A 22,103-nucleotide genomic window follows, 5' to 3' on the forward strand; every position below is an offset into this window, starting at 1 on the left:
TATGTATGCAGAAATGAGTGACATGAACGAAAAGTTGTACAGCAATGACGTAAGTGAAGATGTCCAAGGGTTGGAGATAGCCCTACCTTTCATCGAAGTCTGACTGTAACCTAACCTTAAAATGAATCAAGACATCTTCTTTTGGGAAATTTGCAGTTTGTCTATAAACTTCTTAGATAAATCATGAGGGATCGTGTATGTTCAAGGTGGCATTTCACTTTTTCAGTGATACTGATAGTTATTTACTCACTACACAGAAATGTATCAAGCACGTGAGATTAACCGCCTATTTGAATTTAATATGTCCTCTTACAGAAGAGGTTTTTGTCCTAACTTTATGAACAATTTACACAAATACAACTTGTATTATGTAGTTAACGATTTTTTCAAGGGTTATGTCTTCCTTAACAAATGTCAGTGGACGTGTCGACAACCACATAAGAATGTTTAACAGGCTGCCCAGAAGACTGAATGGTGACGCGTTCTTCTCTCACTTCATACTTTTACATAACAACATACAACTGTATGCTATATGGAAACTTGCTTTACGTTTTCCACAGTTTAATCAACAATTCAAGAAGATTGTCAAACTGTGTGTGGGAATGCGTGACCATAGATATATACTATCAGGTAACTATTGTGGTTATATGTGTAAGACAGTAGGCGTATGTCCGGCCATACCCTCATATGGACTTCACTTGTTGCTAGATGATACGATTGTTGAAGTATAGCCACCTGTACTCAAGGTGCAAGGTTGAGATTCCCCATGCTAATTTGTTACTTGACATAAACCCTAATAATTACTCTACTACTACGTGGTCACTGTCCGAAAACGGAAAATTGCATAAAATAGTATTTGTTTTTTAATTAATTATTTAAATAATTAATTAATTAATTTTTTTACTTTACATATATCAAAGATAATTCTGTAAAGTAACTGAGCCAATATTAGGATATAACATGGGGAAAATCATTAACAATCAATCACTTTAAACATGATACATTAATCAACCTAATATATTTACTAAATCAGAACTGATTTCTATATTCATAAAGGATATTTTACAAAAAGTGACATTAACTTTCGAAATAGAAAATAACAGGTACAATATATATCAAGGGAAAGAACCCTGCCAAAATAAATTGTACTGTGAGGAAATTTAAGATGATTACATTCAGAAATACACAAATTTAAGATGTTTGCTTTCAGACATACACATATTTAAGATGTTTGCTTTCAGACATACACATATTTAAGATGTTTGCTTTCAGACATACACTAATTTAAGATGTTTGCTTTCAGACATACACAAATTTAAGATGTTTGCTTTCAGACATACACTAATTTAAGATTTTGCCGCTCAGACATACACTCATTTAAGATGTTGCCACCCAATTGCCAGGGCGCAGTGTACGTATGTCCGATGGAATTATTTAAATATTTATGTCATTTTAGAACACTTGGTAAAAAATCTGGCAGGATTAATGATGTGTTTTAAAAATACCTCTAATATGCCAGACTGATGTTGATAATTGTGTAAACAACCTTTGTAAAGTTTTTAACGATTGTACTTTGCCGTTTTGTTATGTCAAAGTCAGTGATAATTGTCATGCTCATAAGTACCCTACAAATTCCAATAAGGTTAAAGAGAATAAACCTTGGGTTACAGATGGATGTAAAAATTTGTACATCGATTACAAATGTGCTCTTCGTATTTTCAATAAATGTAAATCAGATACTAATCACGCAAATCTTGTCGGTTCGAAACGTAGATATACAAAATTAGAACTACGATTGAAGCGTCAGTATAGACAGCATGAAGGTGACATGTTACAGTTACAGGTCAAATCCCAAACAATTCTATAAACTTTTCATGTTACAGTTACTTAAAACGTCAAATCCCAAAATATTTCAAAAAATCTTTGTACATATGATGTAAGCTCAAATGTGAACGAAGAAAACTATGAAGAATCTATATATGATGAACTCGACAAGGTTGTTACTAGAGATGAAAGCTAATAAAAGCTGTAGTGAAGATCTTTTTGTAAATGAACTTCAAACTAGAAGTTCATATTGACAAATCTAAAATAGTTGTATTCAGAAATGGTGGGAGATTTGAAAATAATGAGGTGTGGTATTTTATCAATCAACATTTAGATATAGTGGAGGAATTCAACTATCTAGGAATGCTATTTAACTGCAATGGCAAATTTCTTAAAACTCAAAATCATGTTCCACCTCAAGGTAGAAAAACTTTGTTTTCATTAATGTCTAAATTGCGTAACCATTGTTTAAATATTGAAACCCAGTGTGCTTTTTTGGTGACTCGTATGTAAAAAGCATTTTATGTTATGCTTCTGAGATAGATATGGGGATTTCACAAATCACCCGATGTAGAAAAAGTACACCTTGATTTCTGAAAACGTTGTTAGGAGTTCAGAAAAATACTTTCAACCATCTGGTTTATTGTGAGCTTGGTACATTTCCTTTGATTATACATAGAAAATTAAGGATTTTTAAATTCTGGTTGAAGGTGAAACAGAGTGATAACTGTAAATTAAAATCATGTTATGATGAGTGTGTTAATCTAAACGATGTCTGGGTTGCTAATATCAAACAGGAATTATCTGGTCTTGGGTTGGAATATGTGTTTGAAAACAATTTACCTGTTAATGTTGCTTTTAGAATCATAGAACAAAGAATTTTTGACAATAGTAGACAGAACATGTTAGCAAATATATCAAGGTCGCCTACGGTTTTTTTGTATCAGCACCTTGTTGATAATGTTTGCCTTCAATTTCATTTGTGTAAATCTAGAGAAACAAAGTACAAACGTCTTATTACTTGTTTCAGATTGTCGTCACAGTAGACGGAATAATGTTTTTCGTAAAAAATAAACATGTACTCGTTGTACCTCTGGTGATATAGAGGACGAATTTCACTTTATCCTAAAATGTCCTCTTTACCAAAATCTGAGACGTAAATATATCAAACAATTCTATCACAGAAGTCCAAATGTTTTTGAGTTAACGATATTACTGAGCACTAATAATGTAAAAGAATTAAGTAATTTAGGGAAATAGTTATATTGTGCCTCAAGGAAACGCATAGAATTTAGTGACTGATAGAACTAATTGTACACTACAGTATCATTGTAAGCTTACTTTCCATTTAACCTAATTTGCATAACATTCTTTCATATTTGTACCACATCATGTAATTATGTGTTTGTTATTTAACCTATCAGTCGGATGGCTCACGGTAAAAAATGAATGAATGAATGAATGAATGAATATACACCCCTCGACGCAGGTACGTATAACACAGACAAACTGGACTCAATGGTTACCTCTATAACCTTACCTATGCCCCATTCAGTTCTATGATGACCACAATCATTTACAATATCATATGTGACGAAGGCCTTTGATATTCACAGTAATAAACCCTGATGTGATAGTTTAAACTTCTTTCCTCTGTGTTCGAATGGATATATAATTTTATTATATTTCAAAAGCACGTTGCGTGACTTTTAATTTACATATGTACATGTCATATGCGAAGTCATTGATAATATGTTATATGTTGTATGTAAATATGAATATAGAGGCTTTCAGTCAGCGTAAACATGCAGTATATAATGGCAAGTTAATACAAATGATTAAGCCTTCTATTAATGTTCATTTTGAAAAGATCACTTATGTACTTTTTGAGAACACATATTTACAAACATAGCAAGGCTGATCAACACTTCTTCACTAAAAGCGTTGTAAAGAGATATAGACAGTTTCTTGTCTCTGTATTATAGAGTCTCTGAAGTTATTCTCTCATTTTTGCGAACTTAAGCAAGACGCTGCATTCATTCAAGAAATTTAGTTTCGTAAAGAAATTCATCATCACCCTACGGCATCATTTTGTTATGCAAAATCCACTATTAAAACAATCCAGTGGATTCTGCTGATTTCTATTCATATGTCATTCGTTTGTGGACAATAACAATGAAAATACGAAACTGAGACATGCATCGTCGCTGTAAACAGCGGGAAATCGGAATACTGAAATGTGTGTATGCAGATGCACGTAGATCTATCCAGTGTAGATTGTGCCGACTGGTAAGTAATTTGTGATCTTTATTTGTCAACAACAGCTTTTGCGTTTAAAAGAAAATATTGATGTCCACAGCATGTGTTCGTTCAGACCGACAGGTGCTCTGCTCTGATGGCGCATTGTATACGAATCTTGCATCGTGTCAACTGCTTGTAAGTTGTAGTCCACTAAAACTGACAATAATAAGCTAACTCCAAAATTTTGATCGGTCCGCAGTTTGGTACACGTGATTCTGGTATTGGCAATTTTAACAGATTAACAAATCATAACGATGGCAAATCTACTATCACAATCAGCTAATTTGTGCTGAGTATATACCAAAATCCAGACCTGGCACACAAAGCTTACGACTCGTTTTGAGAACGGCCGATAACAGAGACAAATATTACTTGGTAATGTGATTCACACTCGTACTCAACAGAATATTGTGTTTCTACATAAACTTTGTTATAGGAAGACAATTCATACATTGCCTCTCGTATCAATTATCATTTATGTTTACTAAATTATGGAAGGTGCATGTATCAATTTTCAACACCCAAACTTCATTTATACCAAAGAAAAATGAGCATGGGGCATACGATCAGAAAGTCTCAAACAAACATATTTCCATTTAGTTCTTTCTAAATAATCTTTTTCAGTAATCATGGGGATTCAAGGATTACTACCTTTCCTGAAGAAAATTCATTCCCCTGTCAATGTCTCGAAGTTTGAAGGTTGCACAGTTGCTATAGACGCCTACTGTTGGCTTCACAAGGGAGCATTTGCATGTGCTGACAAACTAGCCCTTGGAGAGAAAACGGATGTGTGAGTAATTTCATCTATACTAATGTCCAATGTCCTTCTTATTCAGGGGAGGATCCCTGAATTAGGATGTACAAAATATTTCATTTCCATGATTTTTGGTCATCTGACCCAAAGGGTCAACATGACCTTTTGCTATTGTGCATCATCCATCGTTGTGTGCCGTTCGACGTCCGTAAACTTTTCCTTAAAAACACTACTTTTTAATTCCTAATTCCTGAGTGAATTTCAACCAAATTCGGTTTGGAACATCATTTGGGGTGGGGAATTATTTCTTAAATTCAGAAAGTTTTTCCTACCTCTAGTGACTTTGGGGTCCCAAATGAGGAAGTTAGTCAAATATTTTGCTGCAGAATGCTGCTCTTCCTTAATGCTTGAATAGATTATATACCAAATGTCTGAAATATCATTGTGGGAATTCATCAGAGCTGTCAGACCACCACCTGCAAATTCTGTACTTGTTCCATCCATTTATTAATTGTCAGATGACTGTTTAGGGCCATGGCCCTCTTGTTTGTTATATGTGTTAAGTTACAGTTTAGTGTTCATTGTTTTCTAAGGTATTACCTACACAACAGGTTTAAAGAAAATGTTACATTCTCTCGGAAATCAAATGTAATGAAGTATGGACAAATACTTTATTTATTTCATCATTATTTTTAGTGTTTCATTTACAAAGTAGGAACACATATTCTTCTTTCAATAAGATTTCATATGATCTCGGCTTTCCACATAGGCTACATGGTACAGGTAACCACCGATAAAAACATGGGTAAACTCGTGAAGTATACAATAAACCTTTTAACAACATTAAACTGCTGATGTTATCTTAAAAAGTGTGCATATCAGAATACAGCTATACAGGTGAGTTCTTTACATAAGATAATCACTTGAAGTGTGTCTCCTGGTGCGTAAATTACACAGTGCTGGAACAGGGACAACAGGCAATCATTCGGGCTATATGTGCATTCTTAGCCTCAGGAATATTTAAAGTGATGGCAAACTATTTATATTTACAAGGGCATTAAATGAGATTTCAACAATTACATCATTACACACTCTATCCATAGTTTCATCAGATGTATTACAGAACTTGTGCCCTTCTCCAGGTTTAGAATTGTACATGCCGTGTAGTCATGGCTTTGTATGAGATTTGTTTAAATACAAATCAAAACCTCTGATCACTGTAACATGTATACTGGCCTGTGTTCTTATACAAACTAGATGTAAATTAAGCATACTTAATGTAATTTTTGCGATATTCTGTTGTGTTTACGGGATTTTATTGTCAAAACAAAAACAATGAATATACAGGTATTTCATGCACATGAAGTTCATTGATGGACATAGGCAGGATTTTTTATAATTTCATATTTTTCCCTCTAGTATGATGAAACCGTAGTTGAAATTCACAATATTATGTATGTGTTTCAAAATGTAATGCATGAAGCACCTGGAATAAGTACATGTTTAATTAAATCCTGACTTTCTTATCCTTTAAATGTTTGTGATTCCAGATATGTGTATTACTGTATGAAGTACCTGGAATACATGTTAAAGAAGAATGTCAAGCCTATCATGGTGTTTGATGGGTGTCGCCTGCCTTCAAAAAGAGACGTGGAACAATCACGAAGAGAGTATGTAGCTCACTGATTCATTAGCATAATGAATTGAATGTCACATAGACCTAGGGTTCAGATTTATGTACAGTTTTAAAGTGTTTATCTAGAAATTTTGAAAATCTTACAGGAGACACACAGAATTGGTTTAAATGAATGAATGTCAAACCACACAGGTAGATATACGTGTCCAAAAATAAAAAAAATTCTGTTGGATGGTATAAGGGTGTGTGGTATTAGGGTGTGTGGTATTAGGGTGTGTGATATTAGGGTGTGTGGTGTGGTATTAGGGTGTGTGATATGTACAGGTATGTGTATAACTATGTAAGCCCCTTAGGCCTCTTATTTCTTCTTTGTGGTACCTTCATTAGACAATAGCGACAAGACTGTCAAAGTTCCATGGTGACCAGACTGTCAAAGGTCCATGGTGACTAGACTCTAAGCTCCATGGTGACCAGACTGTCAAAGCTCCATGGTGACCAGACTCTAAGCTCCATGGTGACCAGACTGTCAAAGCTCCATGGTGACCAGACTGTCAAAATTCCATGGTGACCAAATGCTAAGCCCCATGGTGACCAGACTCTAAGCTCCATTGTGACCAGACTCTAAGCTCCATGGTAATCAGACTCTAAACTCCATGGTAACCAGATTGGTAATGACCTTTTTGATGGTCGCTCCCACACTGGTAGTAATGGGTGGGTGGACATTGTTTTGTGATGAAATTCTTTTTTCAATATCAAAATGAAATACAAAAAAAATATCCTCAGCCTAACAACTGATACGATACGATACGATACGATACAATACAATGCAAAACAGAATACTTTTAATTAAAGATTTATTCAAATAACTAATTGTAGTACATCAAGGATAGAAATAAGTATATTTAATCAAGACTATTTAAATCCATTATTAAATTGACAAAGTACAAAGCTATCCAGTATTTGAAATGCAATCATTAAGCCTATTGGTTGTATACTAGAAGCAATATAGAAAAAGGTAGGTTTAAAATTTGACTTTCATTCATAATTATAATATTACAGCTTCATCAAAATTATAGGGGGAAGTGAAAAAACAAGAGATAATGAGAAATTACAAACAATAGTTTATAAATGGGAACAACTTCATATTCAGTTGTAACACAATGACTAAACACAGCGTTTACTTGGGTTGGCCAAAATGTTTATTTCGTCGTATAGTGGTTTTCCATAGTTAGTACTTAACGTTAATATCCATTACAAAAACGTAGTTCCTAATCTACATACAGAAGCATCCTCAGGATCTATAGGTTACCCGTCCATATCAAAGAGTTTCATACAAATGTCCTTGGGCCAACTTGGCCAGGGCCCGCTCCATCACGGAGCAGGTCCCGTACGGGACTCTGCCCGTCTCCACATCTGACTCCCAACTCTCTCTAGCTACTCGATCCCAGACTAACTTCTGCTGGCTATTGTCTTAATATAAATAATACCCAAATACTTAATTTCAGCCCAGTCCCTATTGGACAACAATAACCCAACCCACGGAGCATTTAATTATGAAGGCATGTGCAACTAGGAGTATCCGTTATCAACTGCCTATCTTTGATCTACTTTATACATTGTTTCTTATCTTGTTTACATACAAATACATTCGCCAGTACGAGGCAGACAGGAGAGAGCATCTACCTGTTCTGATCACTCATACCGGCGATATTCTGCCACGGTGTTTCAACTCTGAGGTGCACTCCCCTCCCGTTATCAGGCAGGCGTGCGTGCATCACTACCTGTCACTCACAGGCCGTTAAGCCTGGTCCAGTGCCTGACTTATGACACCTGTTGTTATTGCTCCCTTAGATACCATTTGTACTTGAATTTCTGACCCAAAATGTACTTTGGATTTGTCATTCCACTTTCTGACGCCTTTATTACTAACCAACATGGCCATCAGTTAAAGCTGATAACTACCATGGTTACATACACAGATGGGCTTCTATTTCATGTAAGTTAATGAATGACAACTGTAACCAGTGTTTATTTTTGAAGTGATGAACTCTGATATAATCACAGGCTAACTAGTAATTGACTGTCAGTTGAATCTTCAGACATGGACACCCATGTTGTCCTCTAGCCTTAAGGGGGTAGGGTAGGCTGATTATGGATGGTTCACACCCCTTTGGTGTACACTAGATGCCACAGTGTCTCATTTGGATCTCCCAGAGTTATGTCCTTTTTCACTCTGTCAGTACCTCTGATGTATCCTGCAACTTTTTCTGGATTGAGGCTCTGTGCTTTATGTTACAAAGTGTCATAACAAATATCTCTGGGTAGAAATTGGTAGCAGTTTGGTTTCAACCAATCAAAGCTCATCTTTCATACATTGTTCGCTTTAAGATAAGGGCTAATAACATACATTATTATAAGTCTCTGAATTAATATTCTCCAAGATGTAAATTTCACGCTTGTGGTCAAATCCCGTTTCACCTCTATTTATTTTGTGATTCTTGTTTTTCAATAATGAATAAAATATGTTTAAACTAACAAAGTACCAAGATGGATTTGAACAGTCGTAATGCTTCAGTATTGTTCAAAGAAGAACAGCCAAATATTGTGCAGATACCTATCATTATCAATAATATTGTTACATTTTTAGAACCGTATTAAAACACATGTCATCCACAAACTGTTCATTATATCATCTGAAAAGGCTATAAAATTGTCCATCTGACTTAAAGTGTGCTTGTCAGTAATGGACGATGATACATTTTTTTTAAAAATGAGAACACAAACTGACCAAGGATGCATGATGTAGACCTATATTCTATAGACACATAGATGCATATACATCTAAGTACTTTATAGAAATGTTATTAAAACCTAGTAAGGTGGCAACACTTTTCCTGTGCCTGTAAATTTACAATATTGGTTTTTGTTGCATATTGGAAAATATATATCATTAATTGTTGAAAGTCTTTTATATATTGGTAGATGGCTGTTACAGAATACTCTTACCGTGAAAGTGATTGGTTGATTTCATGATATAGTGGTTTTGAAATAGTCTCTCCTTTTTAGCCATTAGGTTTTTCATCTTGTAGTATTTTGTTTTCATCAAATTCATTGTTAACTTTCTGGTTTGTCCAGGTAGGGTATTTACATCTTTTCATATGGTGCTATGGATGTGATTTTGGTTTTGCATCTTTAAAAATTACTCTTTCAAAATTTCCTTGTGAATATACTAATTTTCTTTAAAAAAATCAGGAAAATGCCCCTTTCCAAACATTGATAAAAAAAACCCTCCAGTTTTGTTCTGTGATAAGGCAACCTACCATGGGTCATTGATTATGTACTGGAGACATTGGTTTATTGTAGGATAGATATGAGAAAGAAATATGAATTGGTAAAATTTTGTATCTTTGTAGAAAGCGTGAGATGTACAGGAAAAAGGCAGCCCAGATGTTGAGAGAAGGAAAGCGTGCCGAGGCTAGAGAATGTTTACAGCGATGTATAGACATCAGTCCCGAGATGGCTTTGGAACTGATGAATGTTAGTACAGGTTTCATATATATATGTTTCCTTGGCGAATACCTGTAAATGAGTGAAAACAAAATGACATTTGTGCAATATTAGAAAATGGTAATGTTTTACATTACAGAATCCAAGGGGGTTACCAAAATCATTCAAGTGTGAAAGTCTGTATTAGCGAAAGAGCTGCACGAGGTTTATCTGCAATTAACTAGTATCTTCGCTTGAATTTCATAAACATTCAAACTGACAACTGTTCCTTAGATCCTTAGGACTTAGAAATCACCGAATCTTGCTATCTATCATTTTTATCATTATGCCCCGGCTGTCACAAGTACAGAGAGACAGGGCTGTAGGCATGATCCAGACTGGGGAGTCTCGCCGTCGAGTTGCATGGCATTTTGGTTGCAGTGTTAAGACAATTTGCCAGTTGGTAAGTCGTTTAAACCAAACTGGGTCAACATCTGATCGTCCCCGAAGCGGCTGACCCCGTAAAACGACTGGCAGGGATGACCGTTGTATACGATTGATACACTTGCTCACTTGATTCGTAACCGCAGTAGAGACTACGAGGACATTGTTTGGGCGTCGTGTGTCGCCCCAAACAGTCCGCAACAGGTTGAGGGCATATCAATTGAAAGCGCGGCGTCCCTACACTGGACCCAATTTGTTGCGACGTCATCGTAATAATCGGCATAACTGGACCCGTGTTCACCGTCATTGGGCCTTACGACAATGGAACAATGTTCTGTTTTCAGATGAGCCCAGGTTTAGTCTGCAACAGGGTGATGGAAGGCGCAGAGTGTGGAGGTGATGAGGGGAGCGTTTTGCGAACTGCTGTGTCGCAGAACGGGACTGCTTTGGTGGCGGAAGTGTTTGGGGTGGTATTTGTAGGGGGACTCGTACCAGGCTTGTTGTGTTAAATGGCAATTTAACCGGCATTCGATATTGGGACGAAATTTTAAGACCAGTGGTTCTGCCATTCTTAAGACGCCATGGCTTTGACGCCATTTTTCAACAGGATAATGCACCAGCGCCCACCAGTCGCGTCAGCAGAACGTTTTTGCAGCAGAATTATGTACAGGTATTAGATTGGCCATCTAAATAACCTGATTTGTCACCGATTGAGCATGTCTGGGACGTTCTTGGGCGACGCGTAATGGAACATCATCTCTCCTTGAATTATCCTCCGGTTTACGAGTTCCATGCGACGACGCTGCAATGCTGTTTACTTCGCAAACGGTGGCCATACCCGTTACTAATGGTGTTACCTTTGAAATTGACCCCAACGTCCTTTACAGTCGAATAAAATCAACTGAACGCAAAGTTTTATAATGAACCATGACTGCAGTTTTATCAGAATTGATCGATTACTTTATTCGTACATGATTGGTAAGGATTTATGAAGGGGTTAATTAATTAATCACAGTACTGTATACACTGTACTGTACTGTACTGTACTGTTCTGTTCTGTTCTGTTCTGTTCTGTTCTGTTCTGTTCTGTTCTGTTCTGTACTGTACTGTACTGTACTGTACTGTATACACTGTACTGTACTGACTGTATACACTGTACTGTACTGTACTGTACTGTACTGTACTGTACTGTTCTGTTCTGTTCTGTTCTGTTCTGTTCTGTTCTGTTCTGTTCTGTACTGTACTGTACTGTATACACTGTACTGTACTGTACTGTACTGTACTGACTGTATACACTGTACTGTACTTTACTGTATACACTGTCTTGTACTGTACTGTACTGTACTGTATTGAACTAACCTGGGTAAAACTACTTCACTATTTTAGGATTGACTATTGTGTTCTGTTACAGGCATGTCATGTCTGTGGGATTGACTGTATTGTGTTCTGTTACAGGCATGTCATGTCTGTGGGATTGACTGTATTGTGTTCTGTTACAGGCATGTCATGTCTGTGGGATTGACTGTATTGTGTTCTGTTACAGACATGTCATGTCTCTGGGATTGACTGTATCGTGTTCTGTTACAGACATGTCGTGCCCGTGGGATTGACTGTATCATGTTCTGTTACAGACATGTTGTGTCTGTGGGATTGACTGTATTGTGTTCTGTTACAGACATGCTGTGTCTGTGGGATTGACTGTATCGTGTTCTGTTACAGACATGTCATGTCTGTGGGATTGACTGTATTATGTTCGGTTACAGACATGCCGTGTCTGTGGGATTGACTGTATCATGTTCTGTTACAGACATGTCGTGCCCGTGGGATTAACTGTGTGTTCTGTTACAGACATGTTGCGTCTGTGGGATTGACTGTATTGTGTTCTGTTACAGACATGTCATGTCTGTGGGATTGACTGTATCATGTTCTGTTACAGACATGTTGTGTCTGTGGGATTGACTGTATTGTGTTCTGTTACAGACATGCTGTGTCTGTGGGATTGACTGTATCATGTTCTGTTACAGACATGTTGTGTCTGTGGGATTGACTGTATTGTGTTCTGTTACAGACATGTCGTGCCCGTGGGATTGACTGTATTGTGGCACCATATGAAGCAGATGCCCAGCTGGCTTTCCTTTGTAAACAAGGCATTGCACAAGCCATTATTACAGAGGACTCTGATCTTCTTCTGTTTGGCTGTCAACGGGTATATAAAGAATTTAAATAAGATCTGAACCCTTTGAGTTTGTATTTCTCCAGCAAACTATTGTGTTGTCATCCAAGTCATGTTCTTATTAATAATTTAGTATTTGATGTGAATTCAGAAAAACAAAGATTCTGTCCTGAAGTCAAAGACCATATGAAGTTATGTTATGACAATTGTATAGAGGGGAGTACATGTCTAATCCTAAAATGATCATAATTGCCCAATCAGATTATTCCAGATAAAAGTTCAACATGGCAAGTTATTGTAATCAGCCTGTTAACTAAATAAGTTATCAATTCGGGATAAAATTTAAGATTCATGTAGATTTTATGTTTTGGAGAAACTGAATTTTTTAGATGAAATGTATTTTCATTTTGAAGAGGTTTAACCTCACAATATTTCATATCTAGCTTTTATTTTCATATTCAGGTCATATTCAAGATGGACCATTTTGGAAATGGAGTATTAATTGAAAGTGAACGTTTGAATGAAGTACTGGGGATATCTGAAGGTTACTACACATTTGACAAGTTCCGATACATGTGTATCCTGTCTGGTTGTGATTACCTCCCTTCTCTACCCGGGATAGGACTTGGCAAGGCTAGCAAAGTTTTTAAACTGGCTCGACAGACAGATTTACAACTGGTAAGTTCTCCTTTTCCTGCACAAGTAAGACTGGACAAGGTGTTAACACTGGCCAACAGACTGACTCACCTCTGTTATGTTCTTCCTTCTCTACCAGGGAGAGGACTGGGCAAGATGTTTACTGTACTGAATCTGATGTTGCAGTCCTCTGGCAGTGTAAGGGAGATATTTACCTGGTATGATATTGTTTTAGGTAGTCTAAGTTGTCGGCATTCTCTGGCAGTGTAAGGGAGATAATTTACCTGTTATCCTGTTAGGTAGTCTAAGTTGTCGGCATTCTCTGGCAGTGTAAGGGAGATAATTTACCTGTTATCCTGATAGGTAGTCTAAGTTGTCGGCATTCTCTGGCAGTGTAAGGGAGATAATTTACCTTTAATGCAGGTTAGATAATTAGTTATTTTTACTGCAATCTATATGTAAGCTGCCTTTTTGATTAACAAAATATATTTAATCAAATGGAAATCATTATAATTAACATTTAAAAAAAAACTAACAAGAAACTAACACTTTTCTCTTCACAGACTTTGTCATAAATACCTGTCTTAAATATTGTAAAATGATATCTGAAATATTTTAAAAGAAAGGATTATATCACAAGAGAGTTTCAGATGTTGTGCAATAATGATTTCTTTTACAATTTCATTGTTTTTGAAACAAGCCAGCATTACATGTTTGCTTATATCAAATGTTTGGTTATATCAATGTTAGTTGTGAAATAACTAATGATGGTTAGTCTTATGCTTCATACTGACCTAATATCGTTAATCGAAAATTTCAGACATAGATGTGGATCTCCTTATTTAAAATTATTAAGAAAATTAATTGATTAATTATTCCTTCTGTGTTTCAGTTACTGATATTTATTGATTTGTTTTGTTCAAGTTGCTGAAGAAGTTCCCATCAACATACCTGAAGATGTCTCTGGCTGTTCCCCAGGAATACATTGATAACTTTATCAAGGCTGACAATACATTTCTTTACCAGCTGGTGTTTAATCCTCTGACAAGGGAGCTCATACCCCTTAACCCATACCCTCCTGAGATCAACAAGGATGAACTTCACTATGCAGGACCGTATCTTTTTAAAAATGATACCAAACACAAATCTTACCAAATAGGCCCAGGTTTAGGATGTTTCACAAGTAGCTTGCGAAGATGAAGAACCGTCAGTTTTGTTATAATGAATAACTGATCAATACTGTTACATACTAGAAGTTTCCATTTTGTGATCAAAATGACACACATCTAGTTGAATGTCAAGTACATAGAAACTTTCAAAAGTTCTCAATTCATAAGCTACATTATGCAACATATTCAGAGAAAGACTTGATTTTAATTGAATTTCAATCTACTGTGGAAGAAGTTCCCACAGGTTAGATAGATATAACATAAGCAATACTGGCCTATCAGGCTTCTGGTAGCTTTTTAAACATTTGCGCTGTAAGAAACTATCAGTTATTGACACTTTAACTTTCATAGTTACATTCCTGCAAACAAGGCGCTGCAGATAGCACTGGGAAACATAAACATCTACACAATGCAACAGTTTGCCAACTTTAATCCGGATACTTATGTGGTAGGTATGACCTATGGACTGTTGTATGTGATCTGTTTACCTATGTGGTAGGTATGTGTAAATGATTTTGTGATGTGCTATTGATTATGTGATGTTGTGTTATTGATTTTGTGATGTGTTATTGATTATGTGATGTTGTGTTATTGATTATGTGATGTTGTGTTATTGATTTTGTGATGTTGTGTTATTAATTTTGTGATGTGTTATTGATTATTTGATGTTGTGTTATTGATTTTGTGATGTTGTGTTATTGATTATGTGATGTGTTAATGATTATGTGATGTTGTGTTATTGATTTTGTGATGTGTTATTGATTATGTGATGTGTTATTGATTATGTGATGTTGTGTTATTGATTTTGTGATGTTGTGTTATTGATTTTGTGATGTGTTATTGATTATTTGATGTTGTGTTATTGATTTTTGGATGTTGTGTTATTGGTTATGTGATGTGTTATTGATTATGTGATGTGTTATTGATTATGTGATGTTGTGTTATTGATTTTGTGATGTTGTGTTATTGATTTTGTGATGTTGTGTTATTGATTTTGTGATGTGTTATTGATTTTGTGATGTTGTGTTATTGATTATGTGATGTGTTATTGATTATTTGATGTGTTATTGATTTTGTGATGTTGTGTTATTGATTTTGTGATGTGTTATTGATTATTTGATGTTGTGTTATTGATTTTGTGATGTGTTATTGATTATGTGATGTGTTATTGATTATTTGATGTTGTGTTATTGATTTTGTGATGTGTTATTGATTTTGTGATGTGTTATTGATTATTTGATGTTGTGTTATTGATTTTGTGATGTGTTATTGATTATGTGATGTTGTGTTATTGATTTTGTGATGTTGTGTTATTGATTTTGTGATGTGTTATTGATTATTTGATGTTGTGTTATTGATTTTTGGATGTTGTGTTATTGGTTATGTGATGTTGTGTTATTGATTTTGTGATGTTGTGTTATTGATTTTGTGATGTTGTGTTATTGATTTTGTGATGTGTTATTGATTATTTGATGTTGTGTTATTGATTTTTGGATGTTGTGTTATTGGTTATGTGATGTGTTATTGATTATGTGATGTGTTATTGATTATGTGATGTTGTGTTATTGATTTTGTGATGTTGTGTTATTGATTATGTGATGTTGTGTTATTGATTTTGTGATGTGTTATTGATTTTGTGATGTTATGTTATTGATTATGTGATGTGTTATTGATTTTGTTATGTTGTGTTATTGATTATGTGCTGTGTTATTGATTATGTGATGTTGTGTTATTGATTTTGTGATGTTGTGTTATTGATTATGTGATGTTGTGTTATTGATTTTGTGATGTGTTATTGATTTTGTGATGTTGTGTTATTGATTATGTGATGTGTTATTGATTTTGTTATGTTGTGTTATTGATTATGTGATGTGTTATTGATTATGTGATGTTGTGTTATTGATTATGTGATGTGTTATTGATTTTGTGATGTTGTGTTATTGATTATGTGATGTGTTATTGATTATGTGATGTGTTATTCTATTCAGCCTCCCAAAGCAAACAGCAAGAAGAATTCCTGTCACTTACATCTGTTGTCTATGTGGAATAAACAGTACAGAGTCAGACCCCAGATTTTGGACAAAGAGACACAGGAAGTTTCACGTCCAAATTTACAAGGAAAAGAACAAACATGTGCTTTCAAATTTGAAAGGAAAAGCCCCAATAAAAGACAAAGATCTGGTATGTGTGATGGTATAGATAATCATTGTGTTAATTTTTCTGTTCAAGTATATATTCTTCAACATTTTCTTTTTCTATTCATATTCCAAGTGCTAGCACTGAATATTTCACATGCATTGAATCATAGTTATCTGGCAGAAGGTTTCACCTGAATGAAAGAAAACATTTTGTTTTGTACTTAAATTCACAGTAAATTTCTTATATTTTGTGAACAATTGATTTTGAGGACTTCTCTCTTCAGACATATTCTCAAAAATTCATTATTTCGTGAACACTGAAATAGAAATTACTTCAACTTTGCAAATGATGAGCTATCAGAGGTGTAGACTCTTCAAAACTGTTTTCGTGTAAATAATTGCAATAGATTTGAACTTGTGATTGGTTCTTGTGTATTAATGCAAAAATAAATCTGATGCGAAATATAAGTGATTGATAGTAATTAAATCTTTGTGATGTTTTTTATCGTTATGGTACCCTTTGTCTTTCTCTTAAGTGGTCACTATAGTCAGGTGTGACTGTATGTGAAGGTGTAAAACTCTATTATCTCTTCCTGTTGTCTTTACAGTGGACGAGACCTGTGACATCAAGTCTAATACAGACTTGTCAGGGAGATATCTATCACCTCTGAAGGACGAGTCCATCAACAGATGTCGGCCAGAAGACGTCCTGTCTACCTTATCACCATGCCGTAAACGAGCAAGACTGGACCTCACCACCAGGCCCACAGTCGACTCCGCGGTATCAGAATCTGATGTAGAAGATGATGAGGAAGCTTTAACTTCTCCAAAGAAAGAGTCATCTCGGAACAGAATAAATTTTATGGCTTCCCTTAAGGAAGCTGACACTGATATGTCAGGTAATAAGCTGGAGTCACCAGACAAAGACTCCATAAAGGAAAACTGTATGCTGTCTCCAAAAAGGAACAAGTTTGCAGTGCTGATGGCCAAACGACCCAAGTTTGACATCAACGCCAAAAAAGAAGTCAAAAGCAGGTAAGGAAATTGTATATCAGGTTATATATCAGAATATTTTTACACTTTTACACTGTATTTAGAAACTGATTAAAATTAGATATTGACAACATGCAGCCATCTTGGATTTTGAGTGTCGAAATTTGTATTTGCTGATTCCTAGTTGTGCATATTGCTTTTTTGGGAATAACTGGTGCAAGTGGGCATTTTTTACAAGAGTTGAAAATTTCATTGCTATTTCGATAATGTGTCTTTCTCAGATACATTTATATCATTTAGGCTTGCTTAAGACATCTGTTGTGCATCTTAAAATATGGGAGTGATGTAAACATACATATTGTAGTAGTTAGTAGTTACTGTGTGTTGTTCTCATAGCTATTAATGGGAATCTGCAAATTCATCAGTGTGCTTAACTGGTCTAAATGGATGTTGTTATTAAATTTGATTGCGTCAGATTTGATTGGGACCGACTAAAAAATTAATTGCCTGTAGATTGTGAGATGTTGAATTTATTGGTTTATTACAACAAGTACTGATGTGATCTCTTAAAACTTAGTCGTGTAGGTTTTCTTGATTCCTGGTTCACAGTTTCCAGTTCTAGTGACATTTAGTGGAAGTATTACTCTTTTTAAAGCAATCTGTATATATTTGTGCATGTTTCAACACTGAATGGTTGGTTATACAATATTGACAACTGCAGAGAGCAGAAGAAATAAATAAATCAGTTCCAAAAATATACGATCTTGAAGGATCCCGGTAAGGTCCCTCTTGTATCAGTTCTGTTTTGAAAAACAAATTGAGCTGATAGATTCAGGGTTTGAAGACTTTGCTCAGAAAATTAAAATTGTACAGCCCTGACATATCATCGTAATATTGGCCACAATATGGCAAATGTGTCAAGTTGTCATAAACAAATTATGAGATGAAGTAAAGAAAGTTGAATTCTTTAAACATTTTATCTGATTGTTTTTTTCCTTGGCCTCTTGAGTACAGTATGTTATGGTATATTTTGTAGGTATTTTGTGTCTGACAGAGGCAACACGGGGACAACAAATGATAAGGAGGGCAATGCCCCAATAACCATCTCCCAGCGGACGAAACAAAATTCTCCAGTCTCAAAAACCAAAGTGATGTCACCAGAACCAAAGGTCAAACTGACGTCCCCAAGTAAGAAAGCTAAGAATGGATCAAAAGGCCAGATGAAGCCTTCTCCTGGATCAGCGTTTACTTGGTCAAAGTTTAAGTTTTCTAAACAGACTGAAAAGCAATCATCAAAAGAAAACTCACAGTTTAAAGAGATTGTCAGCAGACCACAATTAAAAACCTCTTTAACCAAATCGATGTCAAGTTCAGAGCTTGTCTTGTCCAGTAGTGATGAAGTTATTATTAAAGATGTATCTTCTAGTCAACCCAATCCTAGTTGCCATGGTTACAGTTCTCAGGATTCCCAAGATATTACAGTCCATGGAGACGGCCTACAGAGCAGCTATGACAATGTTTGCGGTAGTGTAGACTCTTACTGTATGCCAGACAGCCAAACATCAGTAGATCTAACTGCATCCCTTCCTTCTCTCACCTCATCTACTTCCAACAGCAATGTTGAAGAGGATATGAGCCAAACTTCAACGATCTCTGCCTCATTACGTGTATCTCCAGGATTCCCTAGACGCTCAATAAGTGGTAGGTACCGTACCTGTATATGCTGATAATATGATAACTGAGATTCCAGTGTACCATATCTATCCGGCTCAAGGAGGACCCATTTGTCCTCAGAAAAGCTCTGGGTCAAAAATATGTCTGTCACCAGGTCTTATTACATAAAAAAATATTACATATAAATACAGTACATGTGGATAGTTTTGGCTTCTCTTCCAAAATGTGCACAGTTAGAAATGTCATAATTTCACTTATATATTATCAGATATTAGTTTGTGTATGTATTGCAGTGTGTGATATGTTATATGTAATGTGTTGATGTATGTGAAGTGCTCTGTGTAATGTGTTGCCATGTGTATTGTGTTGCTATGTGTGATGTGTTGATGTATGTGAAGTGTTGCTATGTGTAATGTGTTGCCATATGCATTGTGTTGCTATGTGTGATGTGTGTTGCTATGTGTGATGTCTCTAAGTGTACTGTGTTGTTGCCATGGTAAGACAGGATTCTACTCACCTCTGTAGAGTTTGTAGCTAAGCTGTATCCTGCTTGATTCCTCACCTTACCTTTCCCAGGTGTGATGAAGGCAACTTGTCGAGTATCTGGATTGTCACGAGGTCAGAAAACAGCTAAGACAAACAAGGCTCCAGACACGAAGCAGCGCAGCATCAAAGACCTTTTCTCCAAATTCAGTCATACTAAGTAGGTAGCAGCTCTTAAGTTGATACTTTATGATGAAATGTAACCTTTCAATTTCTAATTTCATAACCTTGTAAAATTACTTTGTGTCATAGAAAAAGAAAGTTGCTAGAGAGATTTAAAATTTCTGCAAGTGAAAATATTTGATCAGCTCTGTTGTCAGCGGGTCAGAGGACAAACATGTTAAACGCTTTATTCAAATTGCTTAATGTGAAATGCAAAATACTTAGTGTGAAATGTTTTTATAAAGAAGTAGTTTTATTATTAGGGATAATTGAACTGGAGGATACACAAAATGTACATGGCTGCCTATGATGTAAAGTGACTGTGACACATTCAGCAGCTCGTATTACTAGGACCCTCTTCATGCAGTAGTGTATCATGTGTTGGTCCGTCATCTGTTATTCCAATGTCAACATTTTCATTTAAACAAATTCTTCTCTATAACCAGCTGACCAAATGTCATGGTATTTTGCTGAATGGTAGCTTGAACGAAGCTCTACAAAGTTTGCAAAAAGAAATGATCTTAACCTTTATTCAGGGTTACAGGGGTCAAATTTGTCAAAACCTTAAATGCCTGATTTTAATTAACTAAAAGGTGCAAAAGTGTGGTATATGTCTGTTAGGTTCCTAGGGTGATACCTGACAATATTTGGGAAAAGACATTAATTTGATCTGTATTGAAGGTCACATGGATAATATTTGTTGAAACCTGTAAAAAAAGAAAAGATTCTTTTGGTAAACCACAAGACCAAGAAGCAGGATATTTGATTGAAAAGTGTTTCTAGGTGAAAACCGAAAAAATCAGTAAAAACGAAATTGCAATTACCTATAATCCAAGTGAAAACTATCGCTGTTTAAAGTTGAGTATTAGAAGCTGTTTGTTGTGGTTAAAATTAATGGGATGCATCCACTTTGAATGCTGAAGGTATACATGTCAATATATTTGTGATATTAACTTATTTTAACTGAACATTGAATAACAGATGAGTGAATGAGGCCCATTGAGCCTCTTGTATAGAATTTCCCACACAAAACATGTATGTAGCTAATCTCACATCCTAAACCAACTAAATTATCTTAGAGATTTATGGTCTTCTTAAAATCTAAAATCTATTAACCCTTTCGGTGCCAAATATCTCTCACAATGTACAGCTCAAATATTTTCTGGAAAATATCCGAAAACAATGGCAGCATTACTGAAACAAGCATATCTTGACTAATAATAAAGATACCAAAATTGTCGACCAAAGTCACCTATGACGGCCTGTCTGCATGTCGCCTACGGCGCTGAAAGGGTTAAACAAATCAGAATTAGCCTAGTGTATGCAAAGAGACTTAGGGTCAAAGGTCAAAATTCACAGTTAATTACTAGCAGATTTCTGCTCATCATTGATTCCCATATCAAACTGGTTCATTTTAGTTTGTCTTTACTTAAGTTCAGTTTTATCCTAACAGGAAATCAGAAAACTGCATTTGTCTTATTATGATCTGTGATTCTGTTCATGGCTGTTTTTCTTTCTAGGTCAACTCCCAAATTAAGTCACTCCGAAGCAGTAATGATCAAGGATGAAGAGGTGCTTGTAACAACTCCATCTACAGACAACAGGGTGCTATCTACATTGGGCGGTGTACAGAGGAAGCTCCTTGCCTGAACCAGACAAATTACATTATGGACAAAAGTGGACGGAGTACAGAGGAAGCTCCTCCTTGCTTTATTTAATCAATGGAGAAATTCAGAGTGGGCAAAGTACAACAGAAACTACTTTCGTAAACCAGACAATTTTATGTTTTTAATCCATGAATGAATTGGCAATGGGCAAAGTACAAAAAATGCTCTTTTCCTGAGCCAGACAATCTTAATCCATGGACTGATTTTGATTAAACAGACAGAAGTTCTTTAACAGACAACAGATTATTTTAATTAATTGTAATTATGATTTTATGATCTCATTTGTATACAAGTTTTAGAAGTGCTGAATTGACTCTTTACAAACGTTTTGATGATTAAATAAATGATGAATGATTTATCTGTAGTAATTATGGTATTAGTGTTGTACAAGCCTTCATTGATCTTCATCAATCTTTGGTTTAGTAAATGTGTTTAGTGGATGTTTCACTATCATTCATATTTCTGATTGAACTGATTTAACAATACTCACACAAATCTACTAT

The 22,103-nt window shown here is 35.4% G+C and overlaps 1 protein-coding gene across 1 annotated transcript; it reads left to right on the forward strand.

Annotated features, from left to right (window-relative positions):
- Positions 1-4,754: 4,754 nt before the first annotated feature.
- On the forward strand, positions 4,755-21,608 carry LOC132550777 (exonuclease 1-like). The gene is made up of 12 exons (XM_060214866.1): positions 4,755-4,915; positions 6,430-6,549; positions 9,929-10,052; positions 12,514-12,651; positions 13,081-13,296; positions 14,179-14,369; positions 14,775-14,871; positions 16,412-16,604; positions 17,170-17,596; positions 18,591-19,255; positions 19,805-19,931; positions 21,454-21,608. The coding sequence occupies exons 1-12, from the start codon at positions 4,755-4,757 to the stop codon at positions 21,581-21,583; spliced, it is 2,589 nt and encodes an 862-aa protein (XP_060070849.1). The 3' UTR covers positions 21,584-21,608.
- The last annotated feature ends 495 nt before the right edge of the window (positions 21,609-22,103 follow it).

This window comes from Ylistrum balloti, unplaced genomic scaffold, assembly GCF_031769215.1.
Source record: "Ylistrum balloti isolate Yb309-2 unplaced genomic scaffold, AGI_CSIRO_Ybal_v1 Utg370148, whole genome shotgun sequence".
NCBI classification, from domain to species: Eukaryota; Metazoa; Mollusca; class Bivalvia; order Pectinida; family Pectinidae; genus Ylistrum; species Ylistrum balloti.

Coding starts and splice junctions, on each gene's coding strand:
- LOC132550777 (XM_060214866.1), top strand. CDS start 4,755: ATGGGGATTCAAGGATTACTACCTTTCCTGAAGAAAATTCATTCCCCT. Junction 14,872..16,411: donor TTAATCCGGATACTTATGTG/GTAGGTATGACC, acceptor TATTCTATTCAG/CCTCCCAAAGCAAACAGCAA. Junction 19,932..21,453: donor TCCAAATTCAGTCATACTAA/GTAGGTAGCAGC, acceptor TTTTCTTTCTAG/GTCAACTCCCAAATTAAGTC.